Raw genomic sequence first — 27,140 nt, 5'->3', positions numbered from 1 at the left:
GAACTCTTTTGCAAGAAACAGACTTTTTTCTTTTTATTTCCTGTTCACCAGTAATATTAGTACTTATCTCTAATCCTGGAGATTTACAAAATTGAACTACTTAATTTTTAGAAACAAAAGCTTTAATTCAAGTAGCTGCCAGGGTATCCTTTTTCTGTGATGCTTTTTGTTTTTTTTTAAACAGATTTCTTTAATACAGTCGAAACAAATTTGCTAGCAGAATTTCTGTATTCACATTCTCCAGTCTTGGATTGCAGAATGAGTCAAGTACGGTCAAATCCTTAGTTTTCCTACTGGGACATCTGAAGTTGAAGGGGATGCATTGTCATTCATTGCCTGACAGGTTAAAATAGATTCAGTCAAACCTCAGTGCTTTTTATGTATGTCTGATTCCAGGGTTCTTCCATATAAATCGTTAGATAGATCTCAAAATTCCCAAACATATTCTTCATCATAATTTACAATTCCTAATCCCCAAAACCTTCATCGAAAGTTAAGACTTCAGGTGTTTATTGGTCTATAAATTTTAAAAACAACTTGGTCTTAATGGATCAAAGTGACAATACCCTGTTCCTTTTGTGCCTGAATAATGAGGGAAACTTGCAACACTTGGAGTTTCAAGTGAAGATGCTGGTGGATTTTTAGTTGCTTCTGATTGACATTAGTGACTTTTGTGTCCCTTGCATTCAGTTTGATAGACCGTACCCACTAGGGGCAGGAGCTGGCAAGCAATTTCATGTTTGTATATTTCCTTTGCTATTTGGAGGTGGGTGGTAAGTTCCAGCAAACTAGTGAAATTAAGTCCTGTGGATGGTAAATATTTTAGTTGTGCCTTCTAGAATTATAAGAATGTGCCTGCAGGGGTCTTATAAGCCCTCATAACAGGATTTTCAGTACAGCTTTCATTTGTCATGTTCTTTTCCTAAAAACATTAACCTTTGTGTCTTCTTTGTTGAGCCCTTAATGTTTGAGGGCATGAACAGGGATTATTGATGGCACGGAAGCTTCTACAAGCTCATTTGTCAACATATTGTGTATTCACATATATCGCAAGTGGCAATGACCTTTTTAAACAATAGAAATATTTTAAAAGTGGCAACTAGAATTTTTCCAATTCTTACAAAATGCTGTGATTTTATGAAATCATTTTCCCAAGCAGGGAAGCTCTTAGAAGACAAAACAAAGTGGAGGGGGGAAAAAAAAAAGCCAGTGTGCACGTTGTACAGAAGTGTTATGGCCATACTGGGTGACTCTTCATTTGGCACCTCCAACAAGACTTTCTTTGCCTCTCAGATATGCACAAGCCTGCTTATCTCCTTTCCCTTTGCATCTCAGAATATCCTGATCAACTTGTGTTTTTTCATTGTTGATAGTATTTCATTAGTGTGGCGTTAATGAGGAAATCTCACTATGCCAAATGGAACCTTACTGTTTTACCATATAGTCTTTGCCAAAGTGTATTTTCTCTGTCTGAGAAAAGGAGAATGTATTTTTTTATATTTTAATTCAATTTATTTTAATTCAATATGTTATTTTTTTTTCTAATTAAAATACTGTCAGTGATCCTGTATTATATAGTTTGGGCACCTACATCAATCTAGACAGAAGAAAAAAGAGGAGTGGTGAAAAGCAACACATTTTTTTTCCTGAGCTATTGCATCTGTTTCACAGGGTGATTCTCTTCAGGGTGGTGATGATTCTCCTTTCTCAGACTCCATTACATTGGAACAAACAACAAGTAATATCGGAGTCTCAAGTGGACGTGTCAGCCTGTGGATGCAGTGGATGTTGCCAAAAATTACTATAAAATTGTTCGCTCCTGATCCTAGAAATAATGGCACAGGTATTCAGCATTGTTTCCCCTAATATGCTATTTTGAATTCCATACATTATTCTACAGCACAGTATTAGCTACTCAGAGCATTTATTGACAATATTAAATACTGTAATGCAGAAATAATGGGAATATTTGAAACTAGAGTGACAAGCTCTTCTTAGGTTAGTGCATGTAGTCAGAATTCAGTGCTGTTCTATTATTTAGTATCATGATTTGTGTATGTTCATGTATAAACATGTAGTTTTGTATTGATAACTTAAAAATTAAATTTAATATAATCATCATAGTATAATCCTTAATGTCATAGGAAGTTTAATATGGAGTTCAACATAGAAGTTTCAGCCTGTGTTAAAAACAGAAATATGTGTGGTCACAGCTTCTCTTTTTTCCTTTGAGATTAAATTTGAATTATCATCCAGGCAGTAATTGTTTGAAAGGAACTCAGATTCTATAAATGTGTTGCAGGACTTAAAATATGTATTTTGTTAGGAAACACTGCTCCGTAGCATCGTTACTCATAGAAATGTGAAAAAAATAAGGAGACTAATGATTAAAGCTAATTTCGAAACTTAAACCTTTGATTTTAAAAAATTACATGAGAGAAAGAAATATCAAGTATGGTTAGAGTGCATATCTTGGCAAATATTTTTTTTATGGTTTTTTCCAAGAATTATACTGTGAACACCTGAACTAAAATCCCCAGATACAAGTCTCTCGATACATTTGTATAAAAAGCTTTGGATTCTACGATTTTTTCTGGTTCCTATCTGTGAGACACTTGAATCAAAAAGTGCTTATGAAAGAATTCTGAGTAGAAGTAGCATCATCCTATTTACAAACTACAGTGTCTCAGATATATTTCTTGCTTAAAAACTTGCAAGTTTCAGATTAATAACTAGTAATTTTTATTTTCTTTGACTCTTGCAGAAGTTTGTGTTGTCAGTGAATTAGAAGATCTCAGTGCCTCGGTGGATATGCAGGATGTCTATACCAAAATCAAATGTAAAATAGAAAGCTTCAATATTGACCATTACAGAAACAGGTAATTCCTGGAGTTATTCTGCTTCAATTTCCGGAGAAGGCAGGGTGGGGGTTTTCTTGCTTAATTCTTAAATTGAGTTTCAGGTAATTGTTCCATTTCAGTGAAATTACTTTAACCTTTTAAGTAATGAAAGTCAGAATTACATTTTCTCAGAATTATATCCAATTACTAGGAAATACAAAGAAATCATTACAAATCAGGATTGCATTTTTCACACTGCTCTGTTGGTGCATTAGACTAAAGTAATTCATGTTAGCTGAACTTTTGAATGGGAAATTCCTTAAATATCTCTTCATAATGTGTTAGCAAGTGCCATTATTTAATGATTTATGGTACGATACTCTTGGGTATTAAAAAGAAGTTTCTGAAAAATGGAGCTGTTACTTTTGCTGTGGCTTAGCAACACCGTAATGCAGGGAACAAAACTGATTATCTCTGTCTGTGTGACACATCACAGGGTTGTGCAGACACACCGGAGTAAAACTGCAGTAATTAACATCAACCAGTGTGTCATCAATATTATGTACATTTTGGTAGAACAAGGGGTAATGGGTACAAACTGGAACACAAAAGGTTCCACTTAAATTTGAGAAGAAACTTCTTCTCAGTAAGGGTGACAGAGCACTGGAACAGGGTGCCCAGGGGGACTGTGGAGTCTCCTCTGGAGACATTCAAAACCTGCCTGGACGCCTTCCCTTGTAACAAGGTTCTGTACAAAGATTCGTGTGCCACCGTATTGACCATGAACACACTAGTGTTGTGTTATTCCCTAAGAGGAAAAAAATAGTTAAAAGCTTCAGAACATTTTTTGACATTGAAAATGACAAAAAATATTTAGGAGCACAAATGGTTTTGACTTAAGAGTCAACATCTGCAAGGTCTTACTGGACACCTATTGTTCCCTCTACACAATAAGAAGGAGATTTAGTATCAACTTAGCAAAGTTACCAACATTTCTGAGACTACTTTTCTGATCAGCTGTCTAACAAATAAAGTTGAATTTCTGTTCTTTTGCCTAAGTTACAATGCAATTATTGTTTGTACATATTCTAATATGTGATAATAAAAATCTGTACTTGATTTTAAAATATTTTTAAAAATACAAGTCATGATGCTTAAAATGCTTTGACATCCCAGTGGCTAGGTGCTCTTAAGCTGCTTTGTCCACAGAATCTATGGAGTGCTTCAGAGAAAGTACTTAATTCCCAGGAGCTTAATGCTCCATTAGAAATGTTTTCAACTTCAAGGTGTTCTTGTTTGCTAAAGTTATATTGAGGCTTTAGGAAAAAAAAAAGTTATTATGTTATTCCACTTGACAAAACTGTTGCTGTGCTCGTTTATATTCCGTAATCTCTTCAGAGTACCTGTCATTGGCTTTAATTCTCTGTGGACTAAAACCAAAAGCAGAGAATAGATAAGGTGAATATTCTGTCTTCCAGGCCAGGGGGAGACTGGCAGTCAGGACATTTTGAAGGAATATTTCTACAATGCAGAGAAAAGCTTTTGGTGAGATTTCTTTAGTAAACTAAGGTGTTTACCTGAATAACTCTTTTTAAGCAACATATTTTTCTTTATTCTTACATATGATAAAAAGAATGATTACGAGAACTGTAGTACAAAACACATTTTAAGATTTAGTAGCTCATTTTTTCTAAATAATACTATGATTTTGTAGTGTATGAGTACAGCTTTTTGTTCAGTTTCTTGGTTCTTGTAATCATTCTTCTCATCCTTCTAATGCAGCTATCTGCTGGAAATCCAGGGCTAAGTCCCTTTTCTGTATGCAGGATTTTACTGTACTTTTATTCTCATGTGTCTTGACCTCTTGCTGTAGGTTGTCCTTTAACATAAAATTGTACAAAGTTCGTTTTTTTACCACTTTTTTGCTTGATTTGATTGAATTTCAGCTTTTTAGGGAAAGGTATGGCACAGGCTTTATCTTGCAGTTACATCAAACCATGCAATTTTTCTGTAATTTTTTTTTTTGCTTTTAGCAATTATTTTTTTGTTTTTGCTTTTTGTCTTCCCCTCTTCCATGCCTCGTTCATTACCTCAAGCCTTGGGGAAGATTCTTGGTCTCTGGGGCAATATGGAGGTGTGTTCCTTTCCTGTACAGACAAGCTGAACAGACGTACCTTGTTGGTTCGACCCATCAGCAAGCAGGACCCTTTCAGTAATTTCTCTGGCTTCTTTCCCTCTGTAAGAATCTTTTTTAAAAAAATTTTACCACAGAACTTCCACTAATAAATTCTGGTTGGAGGAAAAAAAAAAGATAAATACCTCATGCAGCTTTAGTATCTTGTAATGTAATTGGCTTTTTACTGAAAGTATTTATTGCTTATATTATGTTAGTTGTGTTGTTTCCCTCTTATCCTTTAGTAATAGGTATCAGTCATATTTTAGTAGTTATGAAAATGACAGTTGAAGGTTCACAACCTGGTGTATTACAGCAGTCCCCTTAAGTCAGTGGGGTTCATTTATTTTAAAAGTGAGAACATACAGTAATGTTTGGAGGACAAATATATCAAAGCCAGTACTGAATGCTGCATTTTTTTCATCTAATCCTGATATCAACTTAGGGATCCAAGTACTTTGTATTACTGCAATATACCTTTATGCAGCCTTTTAAAGTTACTACTTGTGATAATGCAACAATTAGTAATTTCGTATCTGAGCCTTTCTTTTGAATAATTGAAACATTACTTGCTATTTCAGAATATCTCAGTGTGAGATTTTTAACCTCTTTTCTTCTTGCCTGTTTATCCTTGAAAGACTACATGTGATGACATTGGGCCCTTCAGCTTCACAAATATATGGCTATATAGAATCTTTTTACGTTAGTGGAAGTTCTGTGTGGTCTTATTTATTTTCACCATGAATATTGATTGGTAATACTTTCTCTTATTCTGTTTGTCTCAGTTCTTATAGGAAATTAATTTACTAATTTGTTTAATTCACTTAATCAAAGAAGCTTGCAATTTTTCAGCATTTAAGCTATGTATCCTCTTTAAGCAAGTCATTTTGTTCTTCTATTAGCAAGGTTTAAATTACATTAAAATGTTTCTAATGAAGTTTAAGATGCTGAAAGAAGCAACTACTTGCAAAATGTAGTTGCTTTCATTACTGCTCACATGATTAAATCTAATAGTTAAACGATCTAATCAAATTATATCAAAATGTTTATTACACCGTTAAAAATTATTTTCCTAGTTACTATTTTTACATTTTTCACTCATTAACAATGTATGACTGAAAGACTTTCAAAGATAACATGAAAACTGTATTGTATGTCTTCTGGGAACTAACCACGTAATTATCATCCATGTTTAGCAAACCTGTCCTTCTAAGTGAAGGAATCTGCTCTAAAATACAGTGCAATGTATCTTAAATTGAGTGATGTGCTTTAGCACATAGTACATTCTCTTTAAATATTCAGAGGTGATGAGAGCAAAACCAGCTCAATTATTAGAGTACTGAGTTGGCTATGGGTGATTTCTACACCCAGGTTTAGGTGGAGTGAAGCTGTCTCAGCACCCAGCTGTTATTTCAGCACCTGCAGTGTTTGCACATACAGAAGAAACAGTGCAAGGGAGCAAGATCTACTTTGAAAATGTCTAAATTGAAGGACAAATCAAAATATTTAACTGTGTGAAAAAAATCAGAAAATGCTTGGCAAATATAGACTCTTGAGTATATGGGGATTTTTTTGGCTGATTGGATTTGAATTTCATACAGCATAAATAATCAGAAAAGAAAAAGGTTTTCAGCATTTCTTAGTTTTAGGTGACACAATACAGTGAATTTGAACATACTGTGGACAAATTATCCATTCAAAAAAAATGAAAGAAATTTTTTCTACTATTCAGAGATAGTGGAAAGCTATTAGAAAATGTAGCACCCTAAACGTCGTAACTGAGAATATGGCAATTGATGGATGTTATATGTGTGTGTTTTTGCAGCTGTTTATTTTTTTTTTTCCTTGAAACAGACAACTGCAAAACTTTTAGATGGCTCACACCAACAACATGGATTTCTTTCTCTCACTTACACCAAAGCTGTGACAAAAAATGTCCGGCACAAACTGATATCAAGAAATGAACGCAGAACATTCCATAAGCTATCGGAAGGTCACACTGATGGTTCTCCTCACTTTCTTCATGAGATCCTTCTCTCTGCTCAAGCCTTTGATGTGGTCCTCTGTTTTCCTTTGCTTAATGCGATTGCAAGCGTTTTTCAAGCCAGACTGCCGAGGAGTCAAAAGGAGAAAAGAAAATCACCAGGCCAACCTATGAGGACTCATGCTCTAACTTCCCGCAACTTGCCTCTGATTTATATCAATACTGGTGTAATAAGAGTCTTCTTTCCCAAAAATGAGGAAGATCATCATTCTGCAGGAGGTACAGTATTTTATGTTAGAGATTTTTTGCTGTTCAGAATTGTAGATGAATACTCCAACTTAGTGAAATTGTGGACTGTTGGTAGGGCCTTCAGTTTTTAGGGTCACAGTTAGGAAACTGTCACGGAGGCACCCCGAGATTAGTTCAAGGGACAACAGGGTCCAAAACAACTTTTATTACGCCGGTGAGAAACAGGGCTTTAGCACTCCAAAAGTGACTTAAATATAGGTTCGGATATCAGTTGAGGAAAATTATAAAGGGGTAGCAACTAATACAACAGGAGGTCCACAGTGTGCATGCACGTGGCTTCACCCAAAACAATGCTGGAACCGTCTCTGAGTCCCGGAGGAGTACACACTTGCCTGAACACGGTGCGGGATTATTCTTAAAGAGATACACGTACTCGTAGTGAGTACGGAAAGTGTACGCTCGCGATTCCGCGAGGGTAAATTTATAATACACTTGCAATCCTGCGAGGGTCAATTTACTTATGCATGCAAATGTGCACAGAATACTACACGTGCTTATATGGAAGCACGGGAGGAAAATACACTCGCGATTGTGTGAGGAAATAATTTAAAGTACGCGTGCAAATGTGCACAGAAAGTTACTCGTGCTTGTATTAAACGCGGAAAGTTACTCGTGCATATGTGCACGGAAAGGATAAATATACTCGCAATCCTGCAAGAAGTTTACTCACAGACGTGGCGGCAAGGCAAGCGGAGTCTCCATCCCGGGGAGGGGGACTCTCGGCGGCAGCATCTCACTAGTGCTCCGAGAGACCCGCGACAATGGGCGGAGTCTCGACGAGAGTCCCGTTTTTTATAGGCTGATCAGACCCGACTGTAGGCATTCTAGAGGCTTCTCTGCACCCCCACACTGGCTGTGGGGTGCACCTGAAGCCTCCAAACATCCCCCACACTGGCCACAGGCGCCCAACGGCTTCACTGGCGCCTCGGCACTCCCTTCTTCTGATGGCCCTGGCCAGAGTGCTCTGGGCCAAACAAAAGCAGCTGTTAGCCTCAAGTAGCAGAGAGGGAGATGTGCCTACTCCCTCCATACTGAAGGAGGTAGGGGGGGAGAGGGGGGTTTGCATTCTACCACAGAAGCATCTAGCATTCATGCTACTTCTTTGCAGATCTGCTGAGAACTTTTGTTGGTATTTACTTGATTTTCATTTTCCCACTCTCTGTAGAGTTTGCGTTTAAAATGTGATTATTAAAAAAAAAAAAAAGTCAAGAATTGTGGAGAGAGCTCTTTACCCAATTATGCAGTGGCGATTCTTGCGTCAGCTCTCATTGTGCTGACACCAGTTCGTTCTTCCATGGACACCTGTTCCAGCCGCAGAGTGTGAGCAGGGAGCCTTAGCTCTGGTGCCAATTGGCACCTAGAAAACCATGCAGTAGTGAAGCAGGTAGATATTCTAGTTCAGTTTGGCAAAAGTTATTTGAATGTACCTTGAGGCCGATGCCCAACAGATGATATGGTTTATCATTTATTTAGTAAGTCTTAGTTGAAGCCTTTCAGACTGCCTTGTGTAAAAGGTTTGCAGGCATTTACAGAGGTGTGGAGAGTGTCAGCTGTTCTTTCAAACAACAGTAAGTAGCTATTTGATCTATAGATAATGCTTTTTTTTCAGTAAGAAAACATTTTCCCTTCATACATAAAATATATTTAAATCCCAATTACAGTCTTTATCTAGAAATAAATAGATGCTGATGTTAAAATTACTCTTTGCAACAGCTAGTGGGAATACAATTGTTTCCATTGCCAACAATTCTTTTAGAGCTTAAAAAAAGAGGAGGGGAGGGGGGAATGGTTACACTGATATCATGTTATGTTTACACAAGTCCTATAGGTATGGCAGGGGTTTTTTACCATTATATATGATAGCATACAATATAATCCTAAGAGTATAGTATTTGAATTTTTCTCATAACCTAGTTGCAAGAAGTGCAGACAGTGAGAATTTACATAGATCATTTTTTTGCCAGCATCCTCTACAATTTTCCAACTGGGAATGCTGAAATCACAGGAAGATAAAATTAGACTGGTTGTGTTGGCAAGAAAGAATTATGATTCTGGTTGGAAGGAAGTTCTAGGGCATGCTGTCAAGGAAATATTTTTTAAAAGTATGTTTTTGTAGCTCTGTAGCTGCATATTTAATTAAAAAGAAATTATAAAAAACTTTGTCTTGTTTGAAAATACATGCAAAGAAAAGGATTGCCGTGGTTAAGCATGGATATAGGGAGGAAAACTACGTATGCTTTTAAAGAATAACGCTAAAGATTAGCTTTACCAAGTTAATAAGAGAGCCAGCTGACCTTTTCTGCTGGAAAACCCTGAAATATCATCACTATGAAAATCAGTACCATTCTGCTTTAATTTCTTCTTTCACCCCAGATTTTCCCAAACTCTCACCTGTTTCTGAATGTGAAATCGCTTCTCTCTTCTGCTGCTTATTGTCTTCAAGAATAAAAGAAATCGGAAACAATAATAAGGAGTAAGAGTTGAATATGACCTACGTTACTGGTGTGATAGGTCAGAAAAGTGTTATACATTGTGGAGCTATGCCACCATAAGACCTCATTCATCATTCATTGTCTAAGAGAGATTTTTAATCCAATAAGATCTGTGTGTTTCAGGCTGTGATCGCTGCAGTAGAAGTACAAAAACAATGACCTCAGTTTCTCTTCTAGTCAATTGTCTGCTGTTCGTACCTTGTACCTAGCAATGGCTACCAAAAAAAAAATCAAATCTGTTCTTTATTTGTGCAGTCCAAAACCAAACATGCGCCATGACCTGTGGTACACAGACACTATGAAATAAAAATAATGTTTTTTCTCCTTCGCAATTTACATACACATATGCATTAATACACCCGCACAATTTTATAACGTTTTGGATTTATGGTTTTTCCAGCAGCACCTGATTAACATTTCTTTTTGTGGTGCACTTGCGGACAGCATTCTGTCTCAGACAACAGGCAATGTTACTGTCCCTCAGAGTTTGACTTGTTAATACATCAGGTGGTGTTTCAAGCTCTGGCCAGCAGCCCACACTTAGTGATGAAGTAAAGACAACTAAATAAATAAAAGCAATACATAACAAATAGAAACAAGAAATACTGCATAGCAGAACACTATAAATGGAAATTGGAAAAGAAAAGGATGAGAAGTGGTAAAGACAGGGAAAATCTACAGCTGGGAGGTCCAAGGACAGTAGGGACCTTTTTTATATATATCTAGTACAATCAAAATATCTGGAATTACTAGAAAGGTCATGACAGATTTGTTGATAGTGAAAAAGAAAAGGCGGCATCCTGAATAAGTGTATGTCCTGCATTTGTAGCAGTGATATATTCTTGTCACATGAGCATGACTCCCCACTTTGAAGTCTGTTATAACATATGGTCTGTCCTTTCTTACTATTAAACAGTTTCACATCACTCAGGCTCAGTAACTTCTGCTCAGGGATCTTTGTCTTCCAAGGCTAATTTTTAACACACCTTAGAAGACCAGGTTTTAGGCAGCTGAAGGTGTATCTAGAAAAATAAAAAGTGTGATGTTCAAATAAAGTTTAGACAGGTAGTTTTATTGCTTTCCCTCAGAGAACATAAAGGAAAAACTCTATTACATGCTTCAGTTAATAATTGTATTTGTTACACGATAATAAAAATACTCTTATGGGAAATTAGTCTGGTTAAACACATCTGATTTCCATGCTTCATTATGATTACAGTTCTATGTTGCTAATATGTTTGCAAAGATTTTATCTACTTAGATATTTGTAAGGAGTTTGACATTGTGTCTCCTGGTATTCTAAATTAAATACATCCCAGTACGATATATGTGGAAATGTTAAATGAATTTAAAACTGCTAACTAGAAGTCTCTAAAAAAAAAAAAGTGACTAGTAAGTAAAATTGGTATCTAATAATCTGCAAATAAATATAAAATGATTGATGCTAGCATCGGTGTATGTCATGAAGAATCTCCTGAGGAAGATAATATTGGGAACTCTACAGGTCCTGCATCTGGATCACTGTGCTTACATCACTGCTTGTTAAAAATATGCTAAATCTTCTAAAGCAAAAGTTATGTATCAAGGAAAAAATTTATTCAGACTATATCTTCAGGACTGGAGAGATTATCCTGGGCAACAGTGGCTGAAAACAGTTCAAGCATCACAGTGGACTTAGTGAAAAGAAATAAGGGCAGTAGCTGTACTTCTGTGTCAGGCAGATGATTGAATACCGTGTGCAATTATCTTTCTATTATAAAAATGGGAACTGATAAAACTGGAGAGGGTGTTGAAAAGCACCGCAAATGTTAATCTGGAGCTGGAGAAGAAGCTTTACAAGGAAGGATTAAGTGCATCATCTGCTTAGCTCGGCAAACAGAAGACTGAGATAAGTGGGCAAATCCTAGTGAGATTGTGAACAACAATATTACACTTGGGTCTGTAAGTTTTTCCTAGTTTGAACTTATATTATGTAGTGTAGACCTTTTTCCCCCTCTCAAATTTTTAAATATTTACAGTCACTGTGATTGTTAACTACGTTATTCCCATATTTTAAAAACTAATGGGAGAATTCATGATTAATGAATGGAGATACGAATTCATCATCCTAAATCGTGACTCAGATTTCTGCTTATTAGAAACCATCTGAAAATATTAATGCCTGTAATTCTTTCTGGTTTAAGATTGACTTAATTCCTGGACCTACAAGAAGCTGTACAAAAAAGAACCATGCCCAGCTTTGAAAATATTCCTAAAACACATAATAGAGGCCGTGATCAGTAGCCCTGTGTGTATTTTGCTTTGTGAAGTGTCAGAGACGAATTATAATTCTTAGCCTAAGATATATTTTATTAAGAACCACTTCTCAGAATAAGGCATTTGCCCCTTAATTAAGTTTCTTTTACAACCTGAAGTATATTTAATGCCTTCCCTCCTCCTTCTTATGTATGAGAAAAGAAATCCAACATGTTAAGTGTACAGTGACAGGAATTCTAATACTTAGCACAATGCCTTACTCATTTATTTAAAAGTTGAAAATACCGTTTCAGGTGTAGTCACAAACAGCATTTTATTGTCAGCTTAACTTTTCTACCTTAGTTCTGGCAACCAAACTATTTCTGTATGGTTTTGCTCTGCTTTGTGGACTAAAGGATTTGACTTTGCTTTTTAAGTAGATGAGGTTCTTTTAAGTAAGACTGTTGCGTTCTGATTCAGTTGTTTGTCAGAACTTGTGTTACCACTTTTCTGCATGTTTATGGTGGTTGTTTCAAACCATCATTTCTGACAATTCAGTGATTTCTTATATCTGTTTTAAAATATACATATGTATATATGTATAGCTGTAAAGCATGGTGGCTTATTCACCAAGACATCAGCGGATCAGGAGAAGCCATTTTTTAAGTTCATAGACTTCACTGGTTCTTTCCACACCAAGCATTTCACTCTTCAGTAAATTATTTAAAGGCTGTTCTGCTACTATCATTTTGTTTTCAGAACCCATATATGAGAGTCCTGCTGGATTTCCTTGTATGTGGCAGCAGTTGTGACATCATGCTGTCATTGTTCTGTGTCACGCTGGTGTTAAGTGAACCGTTTCACTTCAGATGTTGAACTCCTTGAGCTCGCATCACATGTTCTCAGGAGGTTCCTAGTTACCCTGAAGTCTTCTGAGCAGAAGCTTATCCAAATCCTTAGTGTATGTCTGTGTCTGCTGAGAAGGAGATGCAGTGGACTCAATCTTTTCTTGTAAGGAAAGTTCACAGAGTTTATTTACTGCAAGAAATGTGGTGCAGGTTTGTTCCTGGGCAGAACTTTGGTTTTCTATCTAATATGACCACTGCTTTTAAAAGTAAGAATTTGTACATATGGCTGAAATTTTAATATGATGAAGTGGAAAGCAGAGATTTTTCTTCTTGGAGTAATTTTGTTATTGATGTGGAATTTACTGTCCAGTACTACGTCTTGTTCTTTGTGTATGTGTCAGATTTCAGATTCTCTTGTTTCAGTCCTTGTGTTTGAACTTTTCATGTGTGTTGCAACCCATTCCAAATGCTACTAGGATGATTACATTGTAATATCCTGCAGTGTTTTACCTCTGAATGATCTAGGATCATATTAAAAAGGGTGCATGATTTAGAGTGTTTTACATGCTGAAATTTCAGCAGATAATTATTGGAGAAACAGATCACAAAGAAGTCTGTGCGATCAACATCATTTTGGACCAAAAAAAAAGCATTGGAGAAAATGAGAAGTCAGAGACCAGGATTTAGTTGTGAACTCTGTTCAAATGACAATAGTTTTGTCTTTTGTGTAACACAACAGTGGTGTTGATTTTGTGGCACCTTTTTTTTCTGCATTAGTTGTTGCTCCTGAGCAGAACTGAACACTTAGCAGATATTCTTATTTTTATTGTTTTAATAAATAGTTTTTCATTGTTTCTGCTGTGTGCATTTGACTTTTAATCAACCGCGTATTTTCTCTTCTCCTACGTACAGCTAATCCAGCAATTAAAGAAGACACTTTGGTTCTCAAGATTGGATCTGTCTCTATGGCTCCTCAGGCTGACAACCCTCTTGGTAGAGCTGTGCTCAGAAAAGACATTTATCAGTAAGTGTTGGGGGAGGAGTTTTGGTTTTCATATATGCTCTCAGAAAAATTCATTTTGGGATAAGTTAATTGATCCATAAAACGGGTACATGCAGCCTGTAAAAATACTTTTCACGTACAATCTTTTGATATTCAAAACCAGGTTTTTCTGATTTTCTTCACTTGAGGGCTTTCAAATCCATTTCGACAAATCAAGTTCTTCTGTGAAGTGCTGATGAATAACAGAATTTAAATGTCAAGTCACTACGAAGCGTAAGCTCACAGATGAGAACGTTTTAAAGGGCTTTCTTTTATTCAGCTACTACTAAGTTCACCTAAGAGAAAAGGAAATTTTTTGTGACTACCAAAATGCTCAGTAGCCATATAGTGTGAAGGAGATAGATCTTAATAATTTAAATGGTAAACATATATTCAAGCTGTAGAATTCTTGATGTCATGTAGATCAAAGCTGAAAGGAACACGAACTTCTAAGGAGCTCTTTCCCAGTAAACACATTTTCTGTGAAAATGTCGTGCTCTGGATTGTGTCACTAAGTATGTGCAAACCACACTAATCATATATAGGCAGCAAAACTGGTGAACATATGTAATCAACGTGATAAAAATAATATATGATCCGTAGTAGAGTTGGCACTGTTGCCAGACATGAAAGTATGGTTGCAAATAATACCAAGTGAGAAAAGTCACAGAAATACAGATGAACAAGTGTCTTATACTTCCCGTTGGTCTGTTTTTCAGATGTGGCAATATTTTTAACTACTTCATAGTGCTCTTCAATAGAAATTACAAACATCAAAATCTTTTCCCAGCAGTAAAACATTTACTGCCTAGAAAATGACAGCAAGTTTTACTTTTCATCAAGACTAGCATTTTTAGGAGGCTCTTCTGATCACTTAGAAGTTGTAAGTCTTTTTCCCCGTATTTCCATGCGGAAATATTTAAGTTGTTGGAGGTTTTTTTGCTTGTACGTTTAGTTATAGTAGGGGTTTTTGTTTATTTTTGTTTTGTGGGGAGTTTTTTGTTGGTTTTGTTTGTTTGAGGTTTTTTTTGAGTGCTGTGTCTGTTTTATTATGGAGCTTTCATGGAAGAAATCTTCAGCCTGGCACCAGCAGTGGCTTTGGGTGGCAGGGACTGATCCAGCTTTCAGTGTGCCCACAGATAAAAGATCTTCCCAGCATTTCTGGAGGCTCTTCCTGCTTTTGCCCTCCCTGTTCCAGGAGACTCCCATCTGATTCTGCTTTGAGGGTTACAGAGTGAAATATAGGTTCCATTCTCCTTCAACAGCAACCAAAAATTTATCAGAAAAATCCACTATCATGAAGTCAAATCTACAAGTTTCAGCTTCCATAACGTCGTTTCTGTCACATAAGGGAACTCTGCAGTGTATGCACATTACAAATCAGTGAGTGAGCAGCAGTAGGGATGCGATTTACATCTAGAATCAATGAAGCTGTGCCGATTTACATTTTTCGGTCTAATATCTTTGCATCTGTGGCTTTACCTGAAATGTATAAACTCTGTGCTTTTTTAAACCAAAAGTCACTCAATTGCTTAAAGGTTCTGATGCCCTTTTGCATTATGGGCATCTGGGTCTTACATACATAAATGGTCCGGACTAGATTTGTGCAGTGTATATTTTATTTTCCTTCTTTTATACAGTTACGATATGCTCCAGTCCTCCTTTAGAAATTAATACACTGAATGTGTAAGGCAGAAATAAGCACTGGGCCACAGACATCTCCATCTGGTTGTTACTGACTTCTTTGTGACCGGTCTCTCCACACCGTGCCTCCTGTGGCTTTTTCTGAGAAATGTCTGCCATTTTCAGTAATTTCCTCTAACTGCTTCAGTGACCGTTCTTCCAATTTCTCAGCAGCTGTCAAATGACTCACTCTTATCTTTGTTCCTTTAATCATCCAATTATACTAGCTTTAGTGTTTCTAAAATACGTCGAGGCAGAGTGTCAAGTTACTTTGCAGAGTTTTATGAGACAATATTGAAGTTGGTAGTGGGTGGTCTTTCGGTTTTGGGAAGAGGGTTACTATTTTGATCTACTTAAGCAAGCTTCAACACTTCCAAGCAATATGAATCAATATTTTTGTAATTAAAAATATTAAGATTTCAGTTCAGAGTAGATGCATTTTCTAATTACATACACTTTGATCCAGAACATACTGTAGTTACAGAAACGTGGTTGAAGATAGCTATTCATTTTCTTATGTGGCAGTCACTGCTGTTAGGCCAGTGGAGTTGTGTGTGGAGTTAATTTCACCGTGAGTCAGGTTTTCTTCAGATAATAAGATTGTATACAGGTTTTTGTATTGTTAGGGCAGGTCTGTATTGAAAAAAAAAAAAAATAAATAAAAGTGAAAACAAAACAAAAACAGAAATGCAAAAATCCCAAACCAAAACAGTGGGATATTTTTAACATATAGGCCTGATATTAGTATTTGTTTCTCCAAATATGAATTTTTTAACTTATACAGTATTTACCCTTTTTAATCTGCCCACAGCAGATGGTACTAGATAGCAAAAATGTGTAACTGGAGCAAATACAAAATGCTTAAATATCAAGTACTAAAATAAGCAAATGCACACAATGTGTAACATGTATTTTTGGTGAAATATTTCTTAGTACGTATCAACAGAGGTGCAAGTGTACAATATCCAGCTTAAGAGACTCTGCAAAAAAATAAATTACAGCAGCCTGAAGAATTAGCTGCTACAGCATTCTAATAATCCCAACATGTCATCTTCTTTCTATTTCAAACGTCTGTTCTCCTCTTATTTGCTGCTGCTGCTTTTAATAGAATAAAAGAAAATAAATCATTGTCTGAACCACTGTCTTTACAGTGTTTCTGGAGTGGAGATACAAACTTAATTTGTGGTGTCACTTTGGTTTAAACAGTCTTCTGTTTAGGTCTGAACTACAACCACATGCAATTAATGTCACTTTTGTAGTGTTTCATGAGAAAGAAGGATTTTTGCTTCTCATTTAGAAACTGTTCTTTTAGGGGAGACTGAGAAACTTTTTCATGTCTAAAGGCTGAATGGAATTTCCAAATGTCCTTTGAATTTTTGCCATAAATTCATACATGAAAAGCTGGATGTGATCATGTATCATTAACAGAACGCCAGTGCATGAAAGGTAAATCTGGTGTGGCTGCAGGTCTTAATCAATAAACTGGGCCACTTCTGGCCTATAAGCTGAAGTAACTCTGCCTATGTCATAGGGAAAAGAGCTTTACTTGCTTAACTTGGAGAGAGAACTGAATTGAAAATGGAATGTTCGAAAAATAATGTGCCCCAAAAGTTTGGGCACAATTTTTTTTTTTCAGGTGGTTATTGGAATTCAGAAAGAAATGTATTGACACAGTAATTCAGTTTTCTTATGCCATAGAAAAATTAGTCTAAAAATAACTATTTCATCTTGAAAGAAGTACAGTGACATGTTTTTAGCCTGTCATAGTAAGACAGTCTCTCATTACCATTTTTTTTCCCTACTAAGTTCTGGGAATTGGTTTGTTTGTTTTAATGATTTCTCATTAATTTATCCTTCTTAAACACCAGCTAAGGTGTGTTTGTCTTCAACAAATATGACCAGAATTGTATGTTTCCATCAAGAAACTGCCAGTTCTGTTGAGCAGAACTCTTGTAGATACCACAAGGCTTTAGAATGGGGCCTGGGAACAGAACAGAGGAGATTTTGGGTAAGGATACAAGTGAGGCAGCTGCCCAGCCTGGTGAAAGAGAGGGAAGAGCAGTTAATTAAAACTCTGGAGGAGTCAGATAGTCAGAGTAAGTGAAGTTTGTGCTAAGCAGAGGAGGAGAAAACCACACTTTTGTGGGTTTTAATTACCTGATCATATTAAACTTGGGATTAGGGGGGCTGCTGCTTGGAGACGACTCAGCAGGCTGCAGAAAAACAAGATGATGTGGTCATTTCTGGGCTTGTGTGATCATGCTGTGTTTGCTGGAACTTTTGAAGTGGCCAAATGCATGCTCGAATACATTTCGCAAAACAGAGAAGGTCTAGCAGTTTTGGGAAGAGAGAGTGCTGAGATGGGGAAATCATGTTAATGCCCTGATAGAGTGAAGGTCAGCTAGCTATTTAAGGTCAGAGAAATTACATTTATAAATGCTGTAACTACAGGAAATAGCAAGCATCTCTTTGGAGGCAAAAAGTGGCATTTCTCAATCCTGGGCTTGCTGTTGCTCAGCTCTCTGGTGTCTAGTAAGATAAAAATTCCACCTGAAGTTTCTTCCTGAAGATCTTCATAACTCTGATCTAGGGATTCATTGGTACCTAACATCAAAGGTATGCTGCTGCTATAGTATTTAAAAACTTAAATATATGTTTTACATGGAGAGTGCTAAAAGCAGTTACATGGCTGATTCTGCTACAAAAATCCGAAGGAAGCACAGAATCAGGGAAGGGACTTCTCTAGTTCATCTGGTCTAGCTTCCTACTCCAAGCAATTTAGATCAAGTTGCTCAAGTCTTTCTCCCAGCAATAAAGCTAGCAGACTATTTAGATTAGTTTAATAATCACTTGTCAAAAGAACAGACTTTTGATGGATATAAAACAATTGTGAGGGCACCAGGCCAGAAGATCCTTTTCTATGTATGAGATGGCTGCAGCAAACAGAGTAGCATCTCCTGGGGTAGCTCCATGAGCCACGTTTCCTTCTTTGTGTGTCTTCGTATGTTTTCCTTTTGTCATTTCCTTAGTTCTTTTATTAAAAGTAGCTAATGTAGAATGTCAGCATGAATACATTACAATGCTTTAAAGAAGTGGAACTAATCAGATGTGTCTGTAGTCGTCTTAACCAGTTTTCTGCCCAATAATTTCACATTCTGTGAAATACTTTTGTCACCTTTTTAGATTACAACAGTATTTTCCTGTATATCCAAACAGTGCTTAGTGCAGTTAAGCTGAGCATAATTAAAATCCTTGAACACTTCTAGTTAGTGGAAAGATGACGTAAAAAGAACAGAATTAAAAAGGGAACTGCGTATGTTGGGGGTTTATAACAATGAACAGCACTGGTTGTGCCGAGCTGCCAACAGAACTGGACAGTGTCAGTAGGAAAATGGCTGAGAAAACTTCTTCCTAAGATCCAGCAATTCTGTTTCCCTGACTGAAATACAGGAGGAAGTAGATGCATAGCTCTGCTGAAATATGAAGCAGAACAGAGTTGAAATTGAAATGACATTTAGTTCTAGTTCTGCATTGGGATAAGGACTCTATTATACCAAAAGATGTGCAAATTGCCTGCTCAATTATATAGATAATTGCCAGTCATCCCAATGTGGCTGTTTTTAGCAAACTCTGGCATGAAGCATTTAATTAATAGAATTTTAGGGAGTATCCATGAACACATAAAGTAATTTTGACCAAAATATTGTTAAGAAAAAACCAAAGTGTCTGACAAAGAGCACAGAGAATACAGAGAGCATAGAGAATGTTTGGAGACTGTTGTGAAAAGGCCTTGCTTGGAAAGTCCAGCATAAAAGCTACTGAACTATCAAGTCCTGGAAGTTTAGGTGGACAGAATCACAAGCTTTCCTCAGCTTGGCCAATAAAGAATCTAATTGTTGTCCACGCTCTGGATTCATCATTTTTAAGATCCAAGGGTTTCATTCATGTCATACATCAAAGCTTAATCGTCCAGGTCTGAATGTTCCATGGTCATTTTCATGTGTAGATCTTTCATAGATCAAAGCATAAAGCTCTCCTTAGACTGTTTTCAATTTGAGAATGTAAATGGAAATTCTCTAAACGCCACCACTCCCCTTAAAAAAAAGTTACACGTGAAGAGTTTAATCATGAAAAGCTGTAAATTATTTTGTATTTTTTCCTGAAACTTTTCACAAGTATTTTTATTAGAAATGTATCTAACCTACTGTGTTTTTCATTCTTGTAGTTTACTGGTTTCCACTGTTTTTTATCATTCAAACACTTATAAGTAACGAAACAATGATATTTTTCTTGTAAAATATCTGCTATTTATCTTTATTTCAAGCAGCTTTGTCTAGAACATGCTTGTAATAATCATGTAATGCCCATAACTGGTTAACTAAAATCCTTCAGTTGAAAAAAAGGAGTAATAAACAATTTTGTGTGTCTGTGCTGATAGTGCTGGAGTGAGGGGAAGGAAAGAATGATGGCAGGAGGTTATGCAAGAAGCACATATGTAGCCAGCAGTCTGTGTGGAAATCTGTTTTTTCTTTCAAATGTGGTTTGGAAAATCAAATGCTTTTCAAAACTTTTCAACAGCACCCACATCTATAAGCATCTTCTCTTCAGAAATATTTTTTGTTCAGTATTAAATTACTGTGGGACATACTTATGTTCAAAAAACTATATGTTTAAATCACTGTTACAAAAAGCCTGGATTTTCTCTAACTTTAGTATGAGCAAAAAGGTTAATTCTTTGTTTTCCTTTTCAAACTAATTAACAGTCTAAAATTATTTTCTTTTGCTTAGAAGCTTAGTATCCAGATAACTAAATGTTTCCCAGAATATGCACCTAATTTGAATAACTTCATTTTAAGTGTTGATTATTTTTTAAAGGGTCTAATAAAATATATTTTCTGTTTTCCTTTCTTTTTTTTAAATACTTCATTGAAGCTTATGTGATAGGCAAACAAGGAATTAGGTAATGCTAACTTGAGTTTCTTTATTTTTCTTTGAATAAAGGCAACAAAGATAATCAGTGAAAAAATGTACGAATACATAGTTTTGGATGGAAATGTGAGCAGGTTATTAAAACGTGCATATGTACCATAGGGAATCAGAAAAAGTAAAAGTTACAGTGCATCATAAAGTCTCTATTGCAGTTTTTCTTTAATTTTGAAATGTTTAAAACTGCAGAGGTAATGTTATGTAAGAAAATAACGTTTAGACTTTTAGGAAAAAAAAAATCAGTATTTCACTGAGAGGTTATTACACAGAAGTTGTGAAACAGGGTTACATTACCATCTTTTTCAGTTCTTTTCTTGCTGTGTTAAGGAAAAAAAAAAAAAAAAAAAATTGTAACAGTGAATATTTTAAACTTGTCCCTGTAATTTATTTTCTAATTTTTCAGTTTTCAGACCAGGACGTTTTTATTCCTCAGAATGTGCCTTTTTTTTTTTAATAAGAATCTCTCTACAGTAAATTTGGACATGCAATCTTTTTGTGTAATAATCTTTAGCTTTATTAACTGTTGAATTGGGGTATAAATCAAAATATTCATATTAATTACCGAGTTCTAAATATTGTCCTTTACTACTGTGCTTGAACTCATGCATTTTTTAGCATAAAGACCTTAGGAAAGTCATCTTTATCTTCCATAAGAATCCTATAGCTCTCTCTGGAATAGTGCTTGGAAGTAAAGTATTTTCCCACTTCACGTTTTTATCTTCTTCTATCTTTAGTAGAAAAGAAAAAAAAAAAGTCTACTTAGACCTTTCGCCCAGTAAAATATTCATATATATGGATAGCATTACATGGAAACACCACTCCTAATTAACATTGGCATGTTTGAGGTTATTGCAGCAGTTATTCATTTAAAACCCTCAGTGGAAACTAATTGTAAAATAACAGCTGGAACTGCCCATTTAGTTTCAGAAATGTAGCTTGTTAATTATCTAATTCCAAAAGCTATTCAAAGCTAAATTTGTATTTGGAATTCAACTTTAAAACTGTTCAACTATCAGTCTTATTTTTACTGGAGATTTCTTGAATTGTGAGTTTTACTGGTGTCTCCAATATTTAAAATACATTTCCTTAAAATGTGATAAGCAAAATAAATTAAATTTCATAATAAGAAAAGCATTTCCACAATTTCATTTGTCCTCTTTAATTCTTCAGTTTAATCACTGTGTGCTCAATGCACATACCCACTTTCTCTTTTCTCTTTTACTTAGTAGCTCCGAATTTTTTTTTATCTGATTCTTAGATTAATTTTTAATTTCTTTGTGCAGTTCCTCATATAAAGCAAATTGAAATATGTCATTTAAGCATCTCTTTGTTAATCAGAGCAGTTCTTTTGGAAACCTTATTAAAAATGTCAGGCAAAAAATGTCACTATCTGTCAATAAAGAATGAATTCAAAGGAATAACCAATTCATTCACACAGAGCAAAGGTGAAATCTGTGAAGTCGTTATTTTTTGAAGTCTCCTAGTAACCCTCAAACAATGCATGTATTTTAAATTAAAAATAATATTAACAATAACTTCCCTCCTCAATGATTTACTGTTACTCTCAGTTTTACTTTGGGAACTTAATATTCATCTGTCTACAAAATTCTTCCTTTCATTTGGGCGCTCTGCTCCTGCCTCAGACGAGGTGTTTGCACAGAGGTGCCAGCAGCATCCCGGCCCTTTGTGGGGAGGAGGGATGGAAACAATTTAGTGGAGATTCGGAGAGATGTCTTAATGTGTGCACAATAGTTCTGCTCTAGAGTCAGGCAGAGATTTCAAATAGTGTCTTTGTAGATCTTTCAGGTTCCTTCAGGTTTGGCCTGGAAGATGATGGGAACTTGCTCCTGTGTTTGGGAGGGACTGTGGTGGTGAGGCGGGCTGAGGAGAGCCTCGGAGCTCCAGCACCGCAGGGCAGCGCAGTGGTCTCTTCCAAGTCCGTGACTGGCTTGAACATACACTCCAGCCAATAAATACCATGATAACAACCTCATGCTCCATGGTCAAGCCTTGATTTGGCTGTTGGCCTCACCCCAGTCTGGTTGTTAAGTGGTGGAGTTGTAGCAGAGTGAAGATCTCAGTCTCAGTGCTTAGGGCAACTGCATTTCAGTTTTTTGGGAAAGCTTTTGAGTTTACAGTGTAGTTATGATTGTTGTGTTCTTCAGGTGTAACTCATTCTCACTAACACCTGTGTGTGATTTAGAACTAAATTGGGAATAGGTTTTCAGACTCCCTTTAAATTGACCTGTGGGTTCAGGTCATGAAATTCTCAGGTCAGACAGTTTGGCTGTGAACTTGGGAGACATACATGAGAGAAGCATCCCTTCAAAAAAGGAGTCTACAAAGTGTATAATAACATATTTTATATAATTTATTGTAGCATGTACTCTGTTTCTTTGACTATTTAATCAAGATGCCATCATTTAACAGCTTAAGGTCAGAAGTAAATAGCAGTTGTAAAACTTTCACAAGGGCATTGCTTTCTCTGTTGTGCTAGCGTGCTACACTTTGTTCTATAAAAAGGTTTCTCAGCTGTGGGTGATCTTAACTACCGTATGGTCTGTGAAGTCAAGGCCGAGTTAAAGACACGCGGCAGCCTGAACTCAGAGTTTCCTTGATCTCCTGATATTTCTTGCTGTCTCAAATACCATTTTAACACAGTTAATTAGTATTTGCTATGTGATATATGGAGCTTGAAACGTAAAGTTCATACAACTTCAGTCTTGAAATCTGTAATATGTTTATGATGACTGAGTGGAGGAGAGATTAGGATTTCCTTTGTTTGTACTGGTTTGAGGTGCTGTTTAACATAGTTTTTTCCATTTCCCTTTTTTTCCAAAACCTGCAATTCTGGTGTGACGAAGCCTATTATAGTGAAGCCAATCAAAATAAAATCAAACTAAACAAAAATTGTTTAAGTCTTAAACTTTTCATTATATTCTGTCATCATTTTACATACGGAAATGCTCAATATTTTGTACTGCTTGCCTTGATATTTCCTAATCTTTAAATAATGAGTACTTGTTATGCATAGTTTTGGGGTTTTTTTTGTTGGGACCTTAAGGTTGTTGGAGTTCTTGTTATCTTCTCCCTAGGAAGAGTCATTTCTTCTCGTTTTTGTTTCATAACCTTTTGCATGTTTTAAATGAACCCTTCAGAAACGTTATGTCCCTGTTTTGCCTCAAGCAGCACTGAAACACAGCCCCTTCACTGAAATCAGATTGGGTCGCCATTTGCATCCTTTCACTCTAATAATGGCTCTTCTTCCTATTTGAAAATATTTTTCCAACTGTTTGAATTCTTGATTTACCATGGTGGAGAGAAAACATAAGATGTTTGGAGACCTCTTTGAGAAGAGAAGTCTCTCACCCTCCCACTGAAGCAAGTGATGTGCAGAGCTGGCCAGGCCCCGCGAAGGGGCTGAAGGCATGAAGTGCGGCCCTGGGCTTCCATGGGGCAGCCCGCAGTGGGCTAGATTTTTAACACTCCTTTAGCCCTTACTTTTGTGTTCCTTGGGCCATGAGTTTTGTGCCCACTTAGGCTGCAAACCTAAACTCAAGCTTTTCTTAGACCTACCTCTCTTTGCAGCTCCATGGTGTTGCTGGTTGTACTTGTGCATAGTGAGTGGGGTGGGGGAGCTGAAGGAGCTCAACATTTTGGGGGCATCAGGCAATTATTTTCAGTCAGGTCATTGCCCTGAGCCTGTTTATTGTGTAGGTACACAAGGATTAGCCCTAGCAAAACAAGGACTATTTCAGCAGTCTGGGCTTGGGTCAGCTTAATCTGCCATCATGCTTCAGCTTTTGAAACACAGCACGGAGTCTGACACTATGAACCAACAATTTTAATAAAATTCTCAGATTCAAATTAACATTATTAAACATACTGTAGCAGTTTAAAACGATAAACAAAAAAAGACACAGAGGCAAAGAAAAAATACATTAAAACCCATTTCAAAATCCCAGGATACCTTTCACAGTTGACATACTCAGCAACTTGAATGCAATGAAAAGCTTTTTCAGATAAGCTGTAAACCTGAAAATGAAAGGAAATCTGAAAACTAGAGTTATTTTTTATGTGAGTTGTGTTGTATGTTTTATGTTATAAAGCAATGTTATTGAAGTTTTTACATTTCTTCTTTCAAGTTACCTCCCTTTAATCTTTTTCTCTAACCAAGTAGCTTTATATTTTGCCTGTTATTGTAAAATACTGGAGGAAACGAGGGGAGATGTTTAAATTTGTGTTAATATGGGAGAAAACAATTAGTTGGTCCTTAGGAATTGATGCCAATTTAAGAGTTAGAGTGGTCCCCCTATACAAGTTACTTAAGTAATGTTCTGTTACTTTATACAAACTCCTTACAGCTTCTTCCCAGGGTTTCCTTTGCAGATTCTTAACATATATGATCAAATCCACATATCAAGGTTATTTTTCTGTCTTATATAGTGAAAAATTAGCATCCAAAAGTCTTGTCTGTGATAAATAATTTATTCTAAAATAATTCAGGAAAGCTTTTAAAAAGCTGCTATTCTATACAGTTTTCTTCTTAACTGTTTGTGGGTAAATATAAGTTCCATCAGATTTGGTTTCAACAAATGTTTTGTTTGTTGAAAAGTATTTTCCAGTAATATATAAAGCAGACTTTTTTTTCTTTGTAGTATTTTAATTATAACAGGATCTCAAGTTAAATATAATGCAAGTTGTGTGCTTCTGTTACTGGGAAAACCATATCCCATTTGTAATGAGTCATTTATTAACTTCTGTATACAGATTGCGGTTCATTCCATAAATATTTGTGGGTTCTCTGATGTCCCTCACAGGGTTTTATCTATGACAAATTCATACCACAGTTCTCAAACTGTTTTTTGGATAGGGAGATTTTTCTTTTGCAAACCTTTTGCCAGTGTCTTTCTTTTCCATTTGACGTTGTTAAGTATTCCTACTTTGGTTTTCAATTATTTAACAAAAAGGATTATCAGCAATATAGAGAATGATTACGTGTTATTTGAGCATATTTCTCAATGGGATACTATTCAAAGCTCCCATGGCAAAATTAAATCCTTCTAACTGTTATCCTGAACAACTCAAACTGTGTTGAGTGTGGTTCCTCGCTCTTACTGATTTTCCAAGATAGCTTAGTGCTTAACTGCCTTAAGCACAGCCAAAAGTCATGCTTAATGTTTCTTATGTTTAAGCTCTTACTGTGCAAGCTACTTCATCTACCATTATTACTATTAAAACTGATTATGATGCAGTAAAAAAACAACAACAACAACAAAAACAGATTAAAAAGTTGATATACAGTACTTTTGTTGCATTTCAGAAGCTGTTCTTTATTTTTTTTAGGAATGGTTCATATTCTTATGGGATTTATTAGTTGTAGGACACAAAGATAAATGCAGCATTCTTCAGCCTCTCCAAACATTTTTCATGCCCTCTGATGCTTTTGGTTGTTAGGGTTTGTTCTTTTTTTTTTCTGTGAGGAGGCAATAGCTAACACTGGTATGTTAATGGCTAACACAAGTGCATGCTGAGAGTAATAAAATACAGAGATAGTATCAGGCACCACCATTGAGTTGAATGTCAATGATTGGCATAAATCATAGATACTCCATTTTTCTGGCATGATAGTGTGTGTTCTCCTGCAGTAAAAAATAAACAGGTGTGGAGGTGACACAAGTAGAATGTAGGAGTATCTATACATAGATATATCCTGCACTTACAGGATAGGAGCAGAACAGATTTGAACTGTTCCTCATAACCAAAGTTATTTAACTATTAAATAGTATTATTTAATCTTTATATGTGACATTTTTTCAAGAAACAAGGAGAAACTTGCAGATTAACAATCCCAACTGCAAAGCAAATCTGAAATTTTTCTGCTTCCCAATTTAAGGTTGGATATGTATATATATATTCAAGAAAAATTCAGAGGAATGCAATTCTCTGCTGTGTGTTAGTTCAGACTCTCTTTTGACACGCTTTATTCTTCAGACAGCTTGCAACGGTTGATTTTCCATGTTCTTGGTGTAATTAAAAATGCCTGATATATTAGCTAACTGCAAGCATTGTAGAAGTTGCTTTCTAAAAATAATTCTGTAAATCTCCATATTGTATTCTTCACACATTGCCACTCATAAAAGAAACTAAAATTAGGCAACTATATTTACTAAACTGGACTCTAACTAACTATATATGATAGAATTTGCTGTTTCCCAAATGGGCAGTGTGGTGAGCTGGGTATTTGTGTGTGTTTGTATCTGTGTAGTGTCCTTGCATTTTATTTTAGCTCCAGGCAGAAAGTAAAACTCTGCATTGTCTTGGTAACTGCCACCATTTATATGTTTTGGGTGCCTCATGGGGTCAGTTGAAATACCCAACATTGGAATTTGTAGTCTTCATGATCAATGTTGTGAATACACCGGGGCAGTTTGAGTAGATGAGGATGACTCTTGCCTGATATTGCCCTGTAAGTTAGAGCTTACTTAAAACTTCTGTTAAAATACATCTCCAGCAGGCTATGTATACATGCTGAATAGTAGGCTTTA

General features: G+C 36.0%; 1 protein-coding gene across 10 annotated transcripts in view; it reads left to right on the top strand.

Moving 5' to 3' along the window:
• Nucleotides 1–27,140, top strand: part of VPS13B (vacuolar protein sorting 13 homolog B) — a 449,354-nt gene that overhangs the window by 252,481 nt on the left and 169,733 nt on the right. For 8 of the 10 annotated variants that reach the window (XR_011737362.1, XM_065830344.2, XM_065830342.2 and 5 more), the window contains 5 exons: nucleotides 1,672–1,843; nucleotides 2,765–2,879; nucleotides 4,937–5,078; nucleotides 6,868–7,276; nucleotides 13,794–13,905. Coding sequence is in view for 9 of the 10 variants with exons in the window: in XM_065830344.2 (XP_065686416.1) it covers nucleotides 1,672–1,843; nucleotides 2,765–2,879; nucleotides 4,937–5,078; nucleotides 6,868–7,276; nucleotides 13,794–13,905 (950 nt within the window). In the remaining variant the exon portion in view is untranslated. Of the gene's footprint in view, nucleotides 1–1,671; nucleotides 1,844–2,764; nucleotides 2,880–4,318; nucleotides 4,386–4,936; nucleotides 5,079–6,867; nucleotides 7,277–13,793; nucleotides 13,906–27,140 lie in introns of all 10 variants that reach the window. The other 2 variants (XM_065830346.2, XM_065830345.2) reach the window with 1 other exon arrangement.

The sequence above is a fragment of the Patagioenas fasciata genome, chromosome 2, assembly GCF_037038585.1.
Source record: "Patagioenas fasciata isolate bPatFas1 chromosome 2, bPatFas1.hap1, whole genome shotgun sequence".
Classification (NCBI taxonomy): Eukaryota; Metazoa; Chordata; class Aves; order Columbiformes; family Columbidae; genus Patagioenas; species Patagioenas fasciata.
This window is presented reverse-complemented; position numbering and strand designations above follow the sequence as displayed.